Source organism: Hippocampus zosterae, chromosome 8 (genome assembly GCF_025434085.1).
Source record: "Hippocampus zosterae strain Florida chromosome 8, ASM2543408v3, whole genome shotgun sequence".
In the NCBI taxonomy this organism is placed as follows: domain Eukaryota; kingdom Metazoa; phylum Chordata; class Actinopteri; order Syngnathiformes; family Syngnathidae; genus Hippocampus; species Hippocampus zosterae.
Window position 1 is genome coordinate 6,824,455 of NC_067458.1, and position 19,160 is coordinate 6,843,614.

At 41.8% G+C, this 19,160-nt stretch overlaps 2 protein-coding genes and 1 long non-coding RNA gene across 3 annotated transcripts in view; 2 read left to right on the forward strand and 1 right to left on the reverse strand.

Annotated features, from left to right (window-relative positions):
- Positions 1–14,701, reverse strand: part of LOC127605758 (uncharacterized) — a 46,552-nt gene extending 31,851 nt beyond the window's left edge. The window contains exon 1 of the long non-coding RNA XR_007963654.1: positions 14,652–14,701. This is a non-coding gene — a long non-coding RNA (uncharacterized LOC127605758). The remainder of the gene's footprint in view (positions 1–14,651) is intronic.
- The window catches only part of alg6 (ALG6 alpha-1,3-glucosyltransferase), a 273,870-nt gene that overhangs the window by 219,329 nt on the left and 35,381 nt on the right, over positions 1–19,160 (forward strand). The gene's annotated exons all lie outside the window — the stretch shown is intronic.
- ror1 (receptor tyrosine kinase-like orphan receptor 1) overlaps positions 1–19,160 on the forward strand; it is a 165,606-nt gene that overhangs the window by 136,094 nt on the left and 10,352 nt on the right. Inside the window, exons 5-8 of the mRNA XM_052073358.1 lie at positions 13,504–13,631; positions 14,673–14,990; positions 16,110–16,355; positions 16,440–16,654. Coding sequence (XP_051929318.1) covers positions 13,504–13,631; positions 14,673–14,990; positions 16,110–16,355; positions 16,440–16,654 — 907 coding nt within the window. The remainder of the gene's footprint in view (positions 1–13,503; positions 13,632–14,672; positions 14,991–16,109; positions 16,356–16,439; positions 16,655–19,160) is intronic.

Here is a 19,160-nt window from a genome sequence, read left to right on the forward strand (position 1 = left end):
TTGGACAGGTCTCACTTCCTGTTTCCTGTTTCCCAGAGTTCCAGGTTTCTGTCTGACGGCAATCCCGTTGGCAGGTCTGCTCAAGGTCACGTCTGGTAAAGTCTGTGCTTTCAACAAAGTGTGTTCATGTGTGTGTGCGTGTGTGTGTGTGTGTGTGGTTTGTTTGAATCATGGTTTCTCCCAATGGGTCACAAGCTTGAAATGGGGTATGCCGTGTTCCCCTGAACTCTGCCCCCTTAACACACACATACTCATGCACGCAGGCACACACGTACATGCACACACACACACACACGCACGCACGCACGCACGCACGCACGCACGCACACACACACACACACACAAGCGCACTTTTAAAAAAACATATATGCACAGAAAGTGCTCTTTCTTTGCCCTTGGTGCTGGTGGAGTCTATAAGGGCAGGCGACAAAGTCTACCTTGAGCATTTCCAAGTATAAATAGAGGCTTTTGTTTGTAGGAGTCATATCCCACATGTCGGAGCCATGGGTTATTTATTCATTTGTCGCGCTTTAGTTGATCAATGCAGCTTGCTGTCACACTTTTGAATCTCCTTTTATCGGTTTTAGCATTTCATCTATATCAGCGCCTCTCAAATTACAGGAATATGACAAGACGATATTATTGGATGCGATTAGTCAGGGGGGGAAAAAATGCATTATGTTTTGGCCATCCGTTGTGAGTTTGAAATGCTATGATTCAGTAAAACCGGAGCAAACTAAAGCTGCAACAAATTGTGCAAATGTTTCCAAAAACCTCTATTGAAATGTCAGAAACATCGGTGTTGTTCTTCTTCATGGACTTTTCGGTTCTGTTATTATTTTACATCCGTGTTTTAAAAAATAGTCCTTTGGTGTGAATGTGTGTGGAAACGCTTGTTTGAAGACTTGACATGATCTGATTTTTGGGGCCAGTCACCAATTAGAGAGTTTGAATAAACCGATCAAGTATTCAATCACAATATGGCGATTTAAATAATTTCATGATATACTTTATATACTTTGTGTACTGTTTACTGAGCATCAACAAAAGTACGCTCAAGCATTTTTGCCAATGTTAAATGTTTGACTTGACTGACAAGGCAATTTTTTTTAGGGCCAGTTTTCAGTTAAAACCGTCATGTCGAATACTGACTCGGATCAGGATCTAAGTACGTCTACAATACACATTGAAAAGCTTTTTCTGAAGAATCACTCCATGTATCCTTTAATCAACAGTTTTCTGTTCAGGCCTTCACAGCGGAATGTCTTGGCTGCTTCCCCTGATATATTTTGTGGATTGTCCTCATCATAAATGCTTCAACCAATTTTTCAATCCCTCAAATGAAGAAATATTTCATGTGGCTGGTGTTCAAATGTGCATGTTCTTATTCTATTAGCAGTATCAGTAAGAAGTCAGCCGAAATGCGTACGCTTGTCTTTGCACACATGCAGATTGAGCTCTGTGATGGGTGCAATAATTCTGTCATAAATCATGCAGAAAAACATTTCTGTGTGATTTACATCAAGGAGTGAGCTGAAGTGGAAAGTTGACACAGGAAAAAATGCTCGATTTATTACCACTTTTGTTTACACTGAAAGAATGCCTGTTTACTTGCCTGGAAATAAACAGATGTGCTTTTCGGTTCATCTTTTGAAAAGACCACTGCTGTATTATATTTAGAAGTAGGACAGTCTTAAGCAACATATTAATCACGCATGAGACTAAGGAAAGTGTTATCGCAGTTGCATCAAATTAAAGTGCCTTTTCTGTCTTCTCCGCAGTTATTTATAAATTAGCAACACTACAAATATCACATGGGCATGTGTACCCATAGAGGGAGTCCTCAATTTACAACAGTTTTATTTCAATGACACAACGGTTACACAATATTCAACGTTGCCTTCTGAAATTGGTGAAGAGGCTTGTGTTGGTGGCGTATAAGGTGGCTCACACCTGACTCGTGCAAGCTTTAGGTTCATTCTGAGACTCTTCTGCTGGAGGCACTGATGGTGTAGCTGTGGTTTTTAAATTGGAGAAAAACATGTTGACGGGTAGCCCTATGATGTTCATCTTGTCCTCTTATGAGTTGAAATAGTTTTAAGGTGTCTTTTTTTAATTAGACAACGGTCTTGTTTTAGTGAAGATTAAAAACTCTTACCAAGCTGACAGGCTAGCCCGGTGGTCCAGTGGTTAGCACGTCGGCTTCACAGTGCAGAGGTTCGATTCCACCTCCGGCCTCCCTGTGTGGAGTTTGCATGTTCTCCCCAGGCCTGCGTGGGTTTTCTACGGGTGCTCCGGTTTACTCCCACATTACAAAAAACATGCATGGCAGGCTGATTGGGCGCTCTAAAATGTCCCTCGGTATAAGTGTGGGCGTGGATGTTTCTTCGTCTCTGTGTGCCCTGTGATTGGCGGCAACTGATTCAGGGTGTCCCCCGCCTACTGCCCGAAGACAGCTGGGATAGGCTCCAGCACCCCCCGCGACCCTAGTGAGGATCAAGCAGTTCGGAAAGTGGATGGATGGATGGATGGATACCTAGCTGACAGTTTCGGCTGTCACTTGAGCTTTCGTCTGAGTTGTCACTGCTTCCTTGTGAGTGTCTAAAAAACAGCTTACCAGGTTGGGAAACCTTCAAAATAATGCTCCTCGACCTGGTCAAGGCTGCGAAGCAGCCCCCCGCCACACCCCTTGAAACACAACAGTAAGATACAATATGCCAGTCAGTCAACAGCATGACGAGACACAAGGGAAGATGCTGGGTGAGGCTACGATGATGTGCAGCCAATCAGCTTTCGTGATAAATCCACTCTCATTGGTCGATGTCGCACCGGGAACCAATTACGCGCCTTGAATGAGTGCCATTAACATGGTACAGTACAGTAAAGGCATGTACAGAGTCTCTGAGTCGTTCGGCATGCAGGGAAACCTTCTCTTTCACGCATCGACATGAAAGAACGCAGCTTTCCGCAATATGGCTGTATTTGCTTTTTCATTTTTATTTTTATATATATATTTTTGAATATTAAAACTCATTCAGTACCAGCCAATTCTAGACCAAGTCTGAAAAGATGTTAAAAAATGTCTTTGGGAGTGAATCATACCGTATTTTGCAAAAACCAGTGAAGCACTGAAGCCTCGGAGTGGCGAGGGATTACTGTAGTTCATTAATCGTTATCGTAAATATATATCTGAACCATTTATCTACGAAATAATCGACTCAAAAACAAGATCAATTTCTTACTTTATTCCTAGGGTTGGTTTGCAAACTGGAAGGGCCCCAAAGTATATAACCACGAAAAATTATAGGTTGGGACCATTGAAAACATGTACAAGTATTCACCCCTGTCGAAACACTAACACACACTTGTGTGACTCATTAATAAGATGAGTGACACACTTCCTCCCCTTGTGGGATCTCCGACACAAAGCAGTCCTTCAGGGGGAAATGATATCATTAGATCAAGCATGTTGAGAAGTGTCAAGACTGATGTCAGGCCTTTCCCTGCATGCTGGATCAATATGTACAGTATTTATTGTTCTTGGAAGTGTTTTTCCTTATTGATGTCTTTGAAACTCAATGTGCACAAATCTAGACCAAATGATTTAATAAATAGGCCGCCACACAAACTAGTGTCGACAGCACATCCTTTTCCACAAATTCTTCATATTCTGGGACATTGTTGTGTCCTACATTTTTGGGAAACGCAAAGTGTGGATTGTGTGAAATACCTACAGGGAGAGTATGCGTAAACTATATTTTGCTGAGGCAGACAGACACCACAACTATCGGGCGAGGCCAGAACGGATTCATGTGCTAGTGTCGGATGATAAACGTTACAGACTTGCCTCAACTTCCTGTACCACCATGATACAAAAGACATGTTTCCTCCCAGCTGTACAGTTTAGTTTGGTTTACGACCATGCAGTTTCTAACCATAATCTAGGTTGGTTTTCCACTGTAGAATGTGTACGCCACATGACCATATTTGCCTCACCAACATAAATAGCTGCACATGTTCCCAGTCAGTGAGTACAACATTGAGACATGGTACAGTGCTGCTTATTAATTTTAAAAGTAGCAAGAAGCGTCAAACAAGAAACACGGTTCGCGTCCTCTCACTGTCATTTTGTATTCTTCTCCTTCCATTTATGTTCTCAGTTTGAATGTATGAAGCACTGCCGACTGTTCAGTGGACAACGATGTGTCTAGTTTCACATTACTGCTGTCTTGCTGCTCAGCTGTCCTGGGTCCCATTGCCCACTCACATTGAATTTGGATTTTTTGAATTTGAAAAAAAAAAAAACATCAAGGGCAACCATACTGAAGAAGAAGAAAAGGAAGACAAAAAAGGAAGAAGAAAATGAAAAAAAGAAACAGCCAGCTAGCTGTTAGCTTATCTGTCAACTGTCCTGAGGTTGCAAACGTTACTTCTTGGTGAACGGCTTGGTGGACCCAACCTACTAGTTGCTCCTCTATTTCTTTGCAAAAAAAAGCACAATTTTAGCTCACTATATAAATGGCGGGCGGCCCGGTAGTCCAGTGGTTAGCACGTCGGCTTCACAGTGCAGAGGTACCGGGTTCGATTCCAGCTCCGGCCTCCCTGTGTGGAGTTTGCATGTTCTCCCCGGGCCTGCGTGGGTTTTCTCCGGGTGCTCCGGTTTCCTCCCACATTCCAAAAATATGCATGGCAGGCTGATTGGACGCTCTAAATTGTCCCTAGGTGTGAGTGTGAGCGTGGATGGTTGTTCGTCGCTGTGTGCCCTGCGATTGGCTGGCAACCGATTCAGGGTGTCCCCCGCCTACTGCCCGGAGACAGCTGGGATAGGCTCCAGCACCCCCCGCGACCCTAGTGAGGATCAAGCGGTACGGAAAATGAATGAATGAATGAATGAATGAATATATAAATGGCTATCATTCCGTTTCATTTGAATAGCATTGCGGGCTTGGCTCTTTCTTTCACGTTCAAATACTGAAAAGGTTTCGTCAACGGGGATGGGCAATTAATTTTCAAAATGGGTCACAGGAGACAATGGGACAGTTGATGAGGGTCACCTCAGTATGCTAACCTCTCTACATACCTGTCAACCTCAGCTAATACCTGCCCTTATAAATGATTATGATTCCCCTTACAAAGCAACAAAAATCCGTACAGCGGTGTACTGCGCATGCGCACATCATGCTTTATCAATCTGAAAGCACGCAGCGATGAAAAAAAAATACGATTGAGGTTTACTCTTGCTGGTTTGCCGTGACTAGTAGCGATCGAAGACGGCATTGTCGTTGGCTACCAGCAGGTGAGACGATCTGGATTTGAGCCAAAATAGTCTTTGTGAGATCGGTTCGCAATTGTTTTGTTTTGTTTTGTTTTGTTTTTGCCCGTATAAAAGTTGTAATATGCCGTACATGATTTGAAATGATAAAAAAACTTATAAAATACAGAGAAAATGTACAAGTTGTCTATACTGTACTATATGTTCCACATTAACTGAAGGCTTGGTATTTATATACAGTAAAGCATGAAATTGTCTTCTTTTAATAAGTTGTAAATACAATTATAAGCAATCGTCAAAATCAGTGGTAACCCCTACAGGTCCACAGGTCATTTTGTACCAGGCGCCAGGGATAGATTTATAAATGGAGCATATTGATTCTGATTGGACACATAAACCCAGTATGTTCAGACACATGCAATTGACACCTGAAATGAGAAATGAAACAGCTATACCGCTTGATGGAAACATTTTGACTGAGTTTACCCATGACATATTTACAATACAATACATGCTGATTTATATAGCGCTTTTACAACAGCGGCAGCTGTAACAAAGCGCTTAACAAAACAGTTCACATAAAGTAAAATAAATAAACACGACACATAACATAAAACACGGACAGCCGTGCAGTCCTAACCACTTTTCCGTCACACGCTTTGTTGTTTGAAGCAGTTTGAGATGAAAGAGGAGAGAATCAAAGTGTCCTTTAACCAGTGGATCAGAGACGTCATGCTCAAAATGTGCACACGTCGGCTACAAGCTAAGTTTCAAAGTCCACAAGAAGCTGTAGCATCCATTGACGAAAAAAGAGATTGGTTCACTTTTCCTGTTGCATGGAAATCCATTTCAATTCCAAGCGGCGACTCTCGGTTCCAAATACGCATCGGCGCTCTGCGCCAACGCTCCTCTCTCCTCATCCTCAACTTCAGCAGCCATCCATCCAGCCGCACCAACGCCAACATCTCCGCTGAACAAAACGGGGTTGTGAAAAATGCTGACCATTACAGGCGCAAAAAACACAAGCGCCCCAGGACTGTCCAGCACCGACAGTCAATGGCGCCGACATTTCTCCCAATCAAAATCTGTGCTGGTACACGCGTGCTGCCGGGAAGGCGCAACCACCAAGCACAGATACATCTCCTTTGACGAATGGCGTGGCCAAAAAAACGCTGAAAACAGTCCATATCAGGTCCACACGATGAAACAACAAACAACATGTGACAAAACAAAAGACAAAAACACTAAAAAAGAACAAAAAAGCAAGGCTCTTGAAGAGCACTTGCCGAAGGCTGCCTACTCGGGCGCCTTCTTCCCATTCAATTTTCTACTTTCTATTTTCTATTTTTATATTATTATATATATTATATTTTATTTATTATATTTTAATTTTATATTTGATGGATTGTCATGAAATTCAGCTCTTCATCTAGCACCGTCTCCAAATAGTTGAAGGACCGGCCATTTCCTTACTTCACTTGCCTCTTGCTTCCTGCGTCTGCCAAATGGACTCTAATTCTCTTGGTCCTTTGCTGACAGAAGCCTCTTTTATTGCATTCAGTAAGCAGCAGTAACACGAGGACCCTTTCTTTCTCTATTGTATTTAACACCGTGTCTCAGTTGCCCTCGCTCGCCGTTCATTCCCACTGCGGTCACGGGCCACTGGCAGCCACAGACCTCAGTCAACCTCAGTCTCTCGTGACCATTTTGGCTGCCTGTCAGTGAGAGATCATTACATGCTGCAACCACATACGTCTTCTGCACTTCGTCCGAGTAATGGAGTTCTACCGGCCATGCATTTAGGCCCATATGAAGAGAATGTCAGTGAATTTTATGTGCAGGATTATACTAGTAATCCCCAATTTTACTGCAAGTTCATTAATCACATAGTTGAAGACAAGTTTGATCCGTTCAAAAAGTCACATCCTGCATGTGTCATCGATGAGCTTTTAAGCAAGCAACAGGGAGCTGTGATGAAATGTCTGGGGTGACGGTGCCATTTGGATCTGTAGTAAATCTCGGAAGTGCATTTTTAAAGGAGACAAGCAATACGTTGAGGCGCACCCCACAATCAGGATGTTAGATCACTGCCGTGACCTCACACACTTGGCAGCTCATCTCTTCACTCAACACCCATCGCAACCAAACCCTGAAATCTTAAATGTCATCAGGGATGCGCCCTTTCACTTCAAACACCATCTTTTTTATGTCACCCCGTCCCCACCCCCCACCACCATCGCAAAAAGAGAGAGTTTAGTTCCATGTCCTCCTAACTCGCAAAATGTGACTCAAGACTCAATCCAAACCATCACTCAGTCTATTTCCAAAATATTGGACCCTCGATGGAAATAGTTACCCTTGATTTAAGAAGTACAAAAAGAGAAAACTGCAGAGCAATTACACCTAAAAGCAATTTGCTTAAATAGTATTGTAACTTATATATGCAGTTGTTTACTTTTTTATACCATTGAAATAGAACCAATAGTTTGCACCTGAAAAAAAGATTAAATATCAGTGCCTGAATATCATGCTTTGTATGAAAAAGGCAACTCGTGCAAAGCGAAGTGTATTTATTTATACAATTGATGATTGATGGAGGTCAAATGCAAGATCCTGCAGATCATAACTTTTTAATCATTAGTTTGCTGCCTATATTCTGCTTTTCAGTTTGATATGTAATTCCATTTTAATGAATTATTATTAATTATTATTTTAAGTTGGTCATTTTTTACTCCATATGCATCTGCAATGGATTTGTGATTCAGACCACACAAATCTAGAAAGTTTTTATTGAACGAGTGATACTTCTTTTCCTACATCCTTTTTTAATTATGATTTTAGAAAGCCTAATAAATGTGTCGTCAAACCTGCGTGGCTTATTTCATAAATCTAGCATTGTGTCTGCACTTTCCCTGGCGCCACCCAGGTGTCCATATGGATGTGAGTCAGCGCAGTGCTACAAGAAAAACACGGCTGCTAACAGAGGGCTTCCCTCAATAAATAATGGGGTTGGGAAAAAATGTTATTGAACAATGAATCAGTGTCCTCAATTTGCTATTCAAGGTTTTGTGGTGAGTCTAGTCTTTCTTTTTGTATTGATCTGGATCATAGATCGAGCATAACGTTTTCCCCATGCCCTTGTGTGAAGGGAAAGGCTTTCACTCACTACACTAACCACATACGGTACTTTATAACAACTTCTACCAACCACATTTGATGCTCTTTGCATGGGATACTGTGCAGGTTTGAAGATATGCAAATGTAAATTGATTCATGCACATGGATCATTTTCAGACGTGCACATAATATTGATTTTGATCTCGTCACGTCTTCCATTTGTCTTTTAAACGTCAGTGGACGGGACAGAATTTTTTAAAGTAGCAGAAGGAATTCATTTAAATTATATATTGCCGTGGAAAAGTATTTGCCCTCTACTCACACTTATTATTTTGCATAGTTTCCCCCACTTAAATGTTAAGATCATCAAACAAATGTAAATATCAGACAAAATAATCCAAGTAAACATAAAATGCAGTTTTTAAAGGATGGTTTTACTTAAGGAAAAAAAATATTCAAAGCTAACTCATCCTGTGTGAAAAAAAAGCACCCTTCGTTAAATCATGAATTAACATTTGCTAATCACATGTTCATTTTTATTGACCACATTCAAGCCTGATTATCTTCAGATCTGTTTAATCAGTTAATTACTTAAATGGGACCTGTCTGGCAAAATAAAGTCAGCCAAACTATCTAAAAAAAACTACAACAAAATGCCACAATCAAAAGAAATTCTAAAACAGATGAAAAAATAAGTACCGGTAATTGACATCTATCGGCGAGAAAACATGGAACAGTGGCGAACCTTCCCAGGAGTGGCTGGCCTACAGAATTTGCCTCAAAAGTACAGTAACAACTCATTCAGGAGTTCACAAAGAACCCAGGAAAACATCGAAAGAACTGCAATAAGGAAGAGACTGGGCAAAAATTACATCCATGGCATCAAAGGGAAAAACCACTGCTGACCAAAAAGGCTCATTTACTCTTACAAAAAAAAGAATTGGAATGATTCCCAAGTCTTTTAGGTGAATATTCTATGGACGGATGAGACTAATGTTTAACTTTTTGGAAGCAGTGTCTCGTTCCATCTGGCGTAAATGTAGCGCAGCATTTCAGAAAAAGGTCATCATAAAAATACACGGTGGCATTACTGTGATGGTCTGGGTTTCTTTTTTTTTGCTACTTCATAACCTGGATGACTTGCTGTGATTGTACCATGAATTCTGCTTCGTACCAGAAGCAGCAGTTACTGTTGAGGGTGGCCCAACCAGTTATTTGTCAGCGTGTAACGATACATTGTTTTAATCGATGTGTCTGCATTGGATCGCGCTGGACTAGTTTACATCCATGCTAGCCACACTTTGACACAATATCATTTTTATGAGTACCGTCATTGATTGGTTGAATCGGCATAGTTCACAAAATAATTTTATACTCCGAATTCCCAATGACCTTTTATTTTTGAAGATGCTGATTGAAATCTCACATGAGCATGACAATTTGTCCAACGCATTTTCGACCAGCCCCATGCAATACAAACAGCATCAAACTGGAATCAGCGACGGTTGCCGTGCAAGGTCATGGTTACTGTTACATACAGTTGTTCTTTATACAGATCATTCACAGCAGGCCTATATATATATATATATATATATATATATATATAGGCGGCCCGGTAGTCCAGTGGTTAGCACGTCGGCTTCACAGTGCAGAGGTACCGGGTTCGATTCCAGCTCCGGCCTCCCTGTGTGGAGTTTGCATGTTCTCCCTGGGCCTGCGTGGGTTTTCTCCGGGTGCTCCGGTTTCCTCCCACATTCCAAAAACATGCGTGGCAGGCTGATTGAACACTCTAAATTGTCCCTAGGTGTGAGTGTGAGTGCGAATGGTTGTTCGTTTCTGTGTGCCCTGCGATTGGCTGGCAACCGATTCAGGGTGTCCCCCGCCTACTGCCCGAAGACAGCTGGGATAGGCTCCAGCACCCCCCGCGACCCTAGTGAGGATCAAGCGGCTTGGAAGATGAATGAATATATATATATATATATATATATATATAGAGAGAGAGAGAGAGAGAGAGAGAGAGAGAGAGAGAGAGAGAGAGAGAGAGAGAGAGAGAGAGAGAGAGAGAGAGTTCCTCAAAACAGAATGTTGGATATTTTTCAGATATATGAAGCACTTTATCAAAAGGGGTTGTTTACATTGGTGCATTAATGCATCGAAAGAGCCATCTTATTCTAATAATAAGGTAATAAGTTAGTGTATAAAACAAGAATTGGATTTTCCTGTCGCACTTTAACTATGTAAGAATATAAAGAGAACTTCATATTATATCCCTGTTTGTTTATTTATATTTTGGAATCTGCAAAGCTGAATTGGTTTTAAAATAAGAGCCAATGGAAAAATGCTGTGGTTGGCATTACCCTTAAATAGTTTAGCTTTATTTACAGAACAGCCATTGATAGTGTATCATAATATCGAAAATGCATTTACCATATCAAAGTGTATTAAAAAAACAAAAGCGATATTGCCTTGTGTCGAATCGTTAAGCCTTATTTCGATACAGATCGTATCATTCAAAAAACGTGTTGTTACATCCCTAGTTATTTGGTTTAGGGGAGGATTGAACAGTGAATAGTTTGTTTTCTTTACCAAATTAAATCACCATTTTAAAACTGCATTTTATGTTCAATGAGGTATCCTTTTCTGATATTTACGTAATTTGTGTGACACTGAAGTGGGGAAAATATGCAAAAATGTATACATTTGAGAAGAGGAAAAAAAAGATGTTTTCATTGCACTGCACATAACGTTTAAGCTACAGCGATGGAAAAAAAACAAATGTAATGCCCAAAACATGCTTAAAACAAAGTCAGAGTCAGGCAAGGTTTTCATTAAAATGCTGGGGGAAAAATGTAACAGGAAGCATACAAGACAGGATGGTTACCAAAGTGGTTTGCACATCTGCATTACAGTTCTGAAGTTCTGGGTTTGAATCGAGGCTATGTCCTTCCTGTGTGGATTTTGCCTGTCCTCTGGATTAGTCCTTTCAACATTCCCAAAATATTAGATACATTTGAAGATGCTGAATTGTCCATGGCTTTAATGTGACTGTTTGTCTATGTCTCCTGCAATTGGCTGGTGAAGAGTCCTCAACTCTCGTTGGAATAGGTTCCAGCTCATCTATGACTCTCATGAGGACAAGAACAATACAAAATGCATAGTTGGAGGAACCAGAGTTGGATGAACTTTTGTACACAGCTGCTTTGTTTGAAGCTGGTTGGCTTGGCTGCACTTACATTTTCCTGGTAGTGCTCCGGCTGCACTGCGGTGAATGGTATGCGTGAGCATATTATTTGTGTGTCTGAGGCAAAAATGTTACAGAGAACAAATGTCTACGATCTTCAATGACACACAATAAAACTGACCTCCTAGCTGCCCGGACATAACTCACTATTATATATTGTGCGTGTTTTTCCATTTTCCACTTCCAACAGTACAGTCCATACCATCAAAACTCAAAAATACTTTTCCGCATGATTCGCCTTCCCACTATACACTGTCAGCGATGATTTGCACTTACACAGCGGAGTCGGATTGCTGACGGGCCTATTGTCCATGGCAGTATTCTGAACGCATGATGAAAGTGGGAGGTGAAAGAAAACACTTTAAAAAATTGGTGTAAAAGTAATGTTTTTACGTTGTTGGTAGTTTCGTTTGTTTAGCTTCGATATGCCTGAAAAGTCCATTTAAATGTGTCTGGATGCGGGGCGGGGGGGGCGCTTGGGGGGGACACAAAGAGAGCTGACCTTGACCCCTCAGTCACTTAACACTCCTCAGAGAGAGGGAACCTCATGACCCCATGCTGACTCCATGATGCCCTCATAACTTAGCGTGGCTTTGTGTGTGCGTATGTCAGTGTGCATGCATGCATGCATGCATGTCCGCACTTGCATCTCAAAAGCATTTGATAGCTCCTTTTTTCAATTTGGGGGTGAAATTTATGTAGTTTGCACAGGACTTGAACATTTTCCGTAACTTTCACCAATATCAAAGCAGACATCAATTAACAAAGAAGCGTGAACGCAAGTAGCAATTTGTATTCAGTACACAGTGGACACTGCTTTCATTCACTTAAAAGCCTGCAATTAATTACAATGTTTATTTTCATTGCTTGTGTTTCAGAGAGGGTTTACTCATAATCGTAAGTCTGGAGACTGATATTTTCTTTAAAAATGCAATAAAACTTATTTTGGTGAAGGGAGATTTATTGCAGAACTGGAGAACAGCAATAGGTTTAAATAGGTGTGGGTCCATGGGGTTGTTCTTCAGTCAGCCAATAGCTACAATATGGCAGACTGTAGTGTGTGTGTGTGTGTGTGTGTGTGTGTGTGTGTGTGTGTGTGTGTGTGTGTGTGTGTGTGTGTGTGTGTGTGTGTGTGTGTGTGTGTGTGTGTGTGTGTGTGTGTGTGTGTGTGTGTGTGCGCGCGCGCGCGCGCGCGTGTGTGTGTGTGTGTGGGCTAAGGCCATACACAACATCAGCACGCACTATCCTCATATATTGCCTGGTCTTAAGGTCCCATATGGCACAACTTAGAGCACATGACACAGTGATCTCACACCAAGCGAATATTCAGCGTGTGGCGTGTCCTTGCACAGCTCCATTTATGAGAACCAATTTCAGTCTCAAAGCATCATGGTGTTGCTTTTCTCAGTCGTGTTTGGTTCAAAACAAAATGTGGGGGAGGGGATATTGAATGTAAAGTGAATATAAAGTGTACAAGCATCATCTCTACTTCTCAACCCCCCCATATCATTTTGGGGCATACGTTTCAGATTATGGCTCATGAGGATATCTCTGGAATAAGTCCAAACACTCAAAGATGAATTTGTCATGTCGTTTACATGGTGAAGTGAGATGTGTGCTTGAGAGCTGGGTCTTTTGACTTGAAAGGAACTCTGGACCAGCAGCCAGACACACTCTTTGACTGAGCATACGCCAGCTGCTTTTGGGTTTGGTTTTTTTTTTTCCATTCACAGGGGGACCTCTTGTGGCTCAAATGTGTCATGTAAAATGGAGGCAGAGGTCATCTCATTTTTCCAGACAAAGTTTCCAGTTTGTGTCATCGTTGGAAAAGTGAACCTGGTGTATTTTATAGTTGTCTGTTTGTATTTTTTAGGGAAGATTTTGATGAGGAGGGGTTCTGCCAGCCGTACAGAGGCATCGCCTGCGCCCGCTTCATCGGCAACCGCAGCATCTTTGTCGACTCATTGCAGATGCAGGGTGAAATAGAGACCCAGATAACTGGTGAGAAACACACATGGTTCTTACAATAGAAGTAGAATAGGTTGCAATTTTTTTTTTCCACAAAAACGACCACTTTGCTCTGTATACTGTTGTCAGATAACCTGTTATACGTTAAACATTCTTTTGTATTCGTGTTGAATTCTCTCAATTCCCATACATTCCTCTTAATTCACATGGAAGCAGTTCTAGTTGCCAGCCAATTTCTTAATAAATTGCAAACCGCTCAGGGCCAATATTCTGAATAAAATGTCCTAAATATCTAGTTGATGAACAGAATGCATCACGATACAGGTCTATAAGCAAAGTCTTCATTCACAACTTCCTGTTCAATTCGAATCTTTATAAAAAAATGTCTAACTTATTCCTAGAAACTTATTTCAGGCTTAAATAGAACGAAACTGCGTGATCCATCCTCGCAATTATTTTGCCATTCACATGCAGACCAGGCTGTGGGGTTCGGTAATGCATATGTTATCGATTCGACTAATGATGTCACCCACAAATCTGGGAAGCGGGGACCACTGACAGAGCACATTTACAATGCCACTTAAGTAAGAGGTGTGAAGTATGACTGAGAATTGTAGCTTTTAAGATGGTCAAAACACTTTTCAGCTTTACATTTCAAGATGTCTTCAGTCATCTAAAAAAAATCACTATTTGAAGAACGTGTGCTTGTGGTTTGGAAAATAGCCAATTTTCCGCATTCACCTTTAATTGCCTGTCCGCTCCCCCACAAAGAGCTGCTTGAGCGATAATCCCCGCCACAAAGAAGCATATGTTTGCAATAACTGCACAGTCTATGAATCATGCTCTCACGCATTTTAAACTGCAGGTTTTTATTGTCAGTTGATCACTTTGATCCTTTAGGCATGTGCACAGTGAACGATATGAGTATGGCATTTCTGTTTCCTTATGTGTGAATTACACATGTTATTGACTGGAAAACAATTTAAATGAATGCATAAAAAATCAAGAAAGAACCTTGACGATGTTTTACGGTATCTGTTGTCTGGAACTGACTTTGCCCACTTTGTTCCCCAGCGGCCTTCACCATGATCGGCACTTCCAACCATCTCTCCGATCGCTGCTCTCAGTTTGCTATCCCGTCCCTGTGCCACTTCGCCTTCCCGACCTGTGACCGCAGCTCGGGCGCCGACAAACCACGGGACCTGTGCAAGGATGAGTGTGAGATCCTGGAGAATGACTTGTGCAAGACTGAGTACATCATCGCCCGCTCGAACCCGATCATCCTGAAAAGGCTGAAGCTGCCTAACTGTGAGGATCTGGCAGCCTCAGACAGTCTGGAGGCAGCCAACTGTCTGAGAATCGGCATCCCCATGGCGGAACCGATTAACAAAAGTAAGGCACCTCAGATTCGTTAGTCTACACAATCTTATACCCAACCTAATGAGACAGGGTTTTTAACAGCCAATTTGAAATAAAGTAGGTGTCCAACTCAACAGTGGTATATGGTTGAAGTTACAGCGGTGTAGAAATGCACTGGTTCATAATTGAGTGGTGCGACTCATATTTTGGGGCCTTATTTAGTGAAAATAGAAGTTGAGAATTTTTGTTAGAGCTCTTGCAGTGTGGATGGGCAAGTGTGCCTAAAGCTGTGGCCTGTGAGAGTATTTTTTTGATGTTGCCATTGTAAACCAAATGAAAAAATCAACCTCGCTAATTCACAACAGAATCCACCTCAGTGGGATGTTGTGATTTGCCCATTCATCTCTGCGTGAATGCCCAATCCTGCCTCTCGCATTTTTTAATAGTTATTGACAAGCCACTTTCTGATAGCGAAACATGCATGGCAGGCTGATTGACCACACTAAATTGTCCCTAGGTGTGAGAGTGTGCGCGCATGGTTGTTCGTTTCTCTGTGTCCTGCGATTGGCTGGCTACCGGTTCAGGGTGTCCCCCGCCTACTGCCCGAAGACGGCTGGGATAGGCTCCAGCACCCCCCGTGACCCGAGTGAGGATTAAGCGGTTCGGAAAATGAATGGATGGATAATATTTCAAATTCATATCACAAATCTTGGTGGCCAAGTGGTTAGCACTGCTGACAGTTCTGAGGTTGGGGGTTTGAATCCAGCCTCTAGCAATTTGTGGAATTGGTTCTGTTTGTTCTCGTGTGTGGGTTCCAAAGATTTGCATTTAGGTAAAGAGAAGAACAAAATTATCCATAGGTGTAATACGAGTGTCGATGTATGTTTGTATTTGTTTCCTGCGACTGGCTGGTGACCAATCCAGGAAGAATCCCGCCTTTTGCACAAAGTCAGCTAATCTCCAGCCCACCTGCGATGTTATTCAGGGCAAGCGGTGTTGAGCGTGAAAGTATAGATAAATGACAAATCTCAATTGTCATTGACTGTTCGCTGTCTTAAAAGAAAACTTCAGACATCTTGTCAACAATTGTACTTTGTATTATACAATTGTAACCCCAAAACATGTAATGCCGTCTTCTGTACTGTTCGTCAGATCACAAGTGTTACAACAGCAGCGGATCAGAATACCGCGGCACCATCAGTATGACCAAGTCCGGCCGTCAGTGTCAACCGTGGAATTCCCAGTATCCACATAGCCACAACTTCCTGGCTGCACGCTACCCGGAACTCAACGGGGGTCATTCGTACTGCCGCAATCCGGGAAACAAACACGAGGCCCCCTGGTGCTTCACGCTGGATGAAGGGGTCCGCGTGGAGCTTTGCGACATCCCCATCTGTGGTGCGACAGTGTTTACATTCACATTTCAGATGGGAATTGAATACAATCAGCACGTTGTGTGATGTCATTCCTCATTTCCTGTAGACCATAAGGAGAAGTCTGGTGGCGGCAACATGGAGATCTTGTACATTCTGGTGCCAAGTGTGGCCATCCCGCTGGCCATCGCCTTGCTCTTCTTGTTCATTTGCGTGTGCCGCAACAACCAGAAGTCCGCCAGGCCGCCTGCCCCTCGCCAGCCCAAACCGGTCCGTGGGCAAAATGTTGAGATGTCCATGCTCACAACAGCATACAAGCCAAAGGTATGTCACATGTTAAAATTAAACATTGTGCCCCACTCAGTCTGTCTGAGTTACCTTGAAAATTTGTCTGGATTTTTCTCATCCTCATGTAATTTCATCTCTTTTTGGACAATATCTTTCTGGAAGTAAATCTGAATATTTATTGGAAATGTAGTCTGACAGAAGGAGGTTTAGGAGTGGTCAGAAGAGGAAGGAGAAACCAATACAAGGCTTGGAACAAGGCGATATAAAACCAAATACAATGTCCTACACAGTAGGAGTTGGATTTTATCTATGTTACGTTTGGCGGGATGGTAGCGCTGCGTCCTGTGAGGAAAGGACACAAGGAGTGTGGTGCGAGTGACTATGCAGTGCCAAACACCTGTAAAGAATTTCAATGCAAAATCCAGGAAGTTAAAATAATCACAAGCAATAATTAGATAGTGGACATACCAAATGATTTGTCTCAAGGGAGACTTGTGCCGCCTTAGTTTTGGCCCATTTCGCTCAAATTTATCGAATTCCCTCCAAGCAATTGTGTTTTTTTCCATGAATGTTATGAGACTATCTCATGAATCAAGGTATCATTTTCAGAAGGGAAAAAAATTAGGACAGAGAAGATGGGAACTTGTATTGAAATGGCCTCTTTAGTTGTATTCGTTCCATTATCAGGCCTAAGTAAATTAAATTCTCAGACAAAAATTGGAACAGCTATTCATTTTAGACATATCCCTATAGGAAAAACAATCACTTTTAGAATTGTGACTTTATTCTTTGAAGATGAATGACGAATTTCTTTTTCTATTTGATATTGCAACCTTATTCTCATAACATAGACTTCTCATATCAGTCAAGTTCTTGTATTTCTATACTTTTTTGACTTGTTTTTTTGTTTTTGCTCTTTGGTGCACTTCTTGTTATTGATTTAACAGTTCTGTTTTTATTAGGTTTATTTGGTTGTCGTGTGACATGGTGTATTGAAATTTTTATTGTGACCACTTGCGCTATACATAACACAGATTCACTCGTACTCACGCACATTTAGTCAAGTAAAATCACGTTTATTTATAAAGCCCTAAATCACAGAAAAAGGCTCAAAGGGCTTCACATGCCTACAGTGGACAAGTATTAACGACATCCTCTGATCTTGACCCCCAGGAGGGCAAGGAAAAACATGAGTGGAAAAATGAGCAACATTGAGAAGGGTCTTGCAAATGGGGGAATCACACTTCCGGCCAGCGTGACCAGTGTTCAATGGATGCTGAATGGGCAACATTTAAGACAATATGATGGTATACGGTGTTAGTTAGAATAATGTCCTCCTCAAAACTCAGCCCGTTTGGTCAATGAAAAAAATCTCCATAGCAGTGCCTCCAAGTCGGTGGTCCATCTCATATCTTGTCCAGATCATTCGGAGCAGAATCCGTACGGTGACATCCAATTGTGTTGTCGTCACCAAGCCTCCTCTCCAAACCGAAAAGGATGGCAGGGGAGGCCGCCCAACAGCCCAACATGTACAGGTCAATTAAATCTTCAGCCAGAGACTGATACACTCGCACTTCAAGAAGGAGAGGTACCGCCGCTCGTTCCTGCCGACTTCTGTGAGGCTATTGAATAGACAGACCCGAAAACCTGGACTCACCCCCACACCCCCATTTTTAAGATGCTTATATCTATGTTTTATCAGTTATATTTATTTATATACATTTTGTTTTTCTACTTCTCCCTTTCATACTTTTGCTGCTATGAATTGGGAATTTCTCCATAGTGAGACAACTGAAGGTTTTCTTAACTCATCTTATCTTAAAATGTAAGAGTGTACAAATAGGTCTTAAAGAGAGGATGGGACGGATCTTAGCGGCAATGCAGCAGTCAAAAAACGCAGTTCTAGTAATATTCTTAAGGTGCATTTGAAAATATAGAAGTGAGTCAATTATAACACTGAGATATTTGCTGAATCAATTGTAGTAATAGTACATTTATCAAGGCTCAGAACGATGTGCCGATGATGAGCAGGGCCAATTATCAACATCCCGATTTTATCGGTGTTAAACAAGCAAAAAATTGAAAGACATACATTTTTTTATTTCAGTAAAGGCGCGCCTGTAGATTACCGCAATTGCACAGATGTGTTATTTCCAGGAGCATAGAGGGTGTCATCAGCATAACAGTGAAAAGTAATGTTATATTTACATACTGTATAATAGCATACGGGATACCAGTCGAGGCCTGTTCATCCCCAGCTGGGTCGCCCGGGCGAGGGTGTCTGACAGAAGACCCGAAAAGACCCTATCACCCCGGGAATATCGCTGATGATGTTGCACCAATAGGTGTATTCAAATACAATGGGTATGCCTTAATTCTCAAGCACGGAAACATGTAGATTGTGAACAATAGAGGGTCAAGTACAAATCCCTGCGGCACTCCACATGCAACATTACAAAGCTCAGAAGTCACGTTGACATGAATTACATTGTGCGTGCTCTCTGAGAAGAACTAATCCAAAAAAAAGTACTGAACCAGAAAT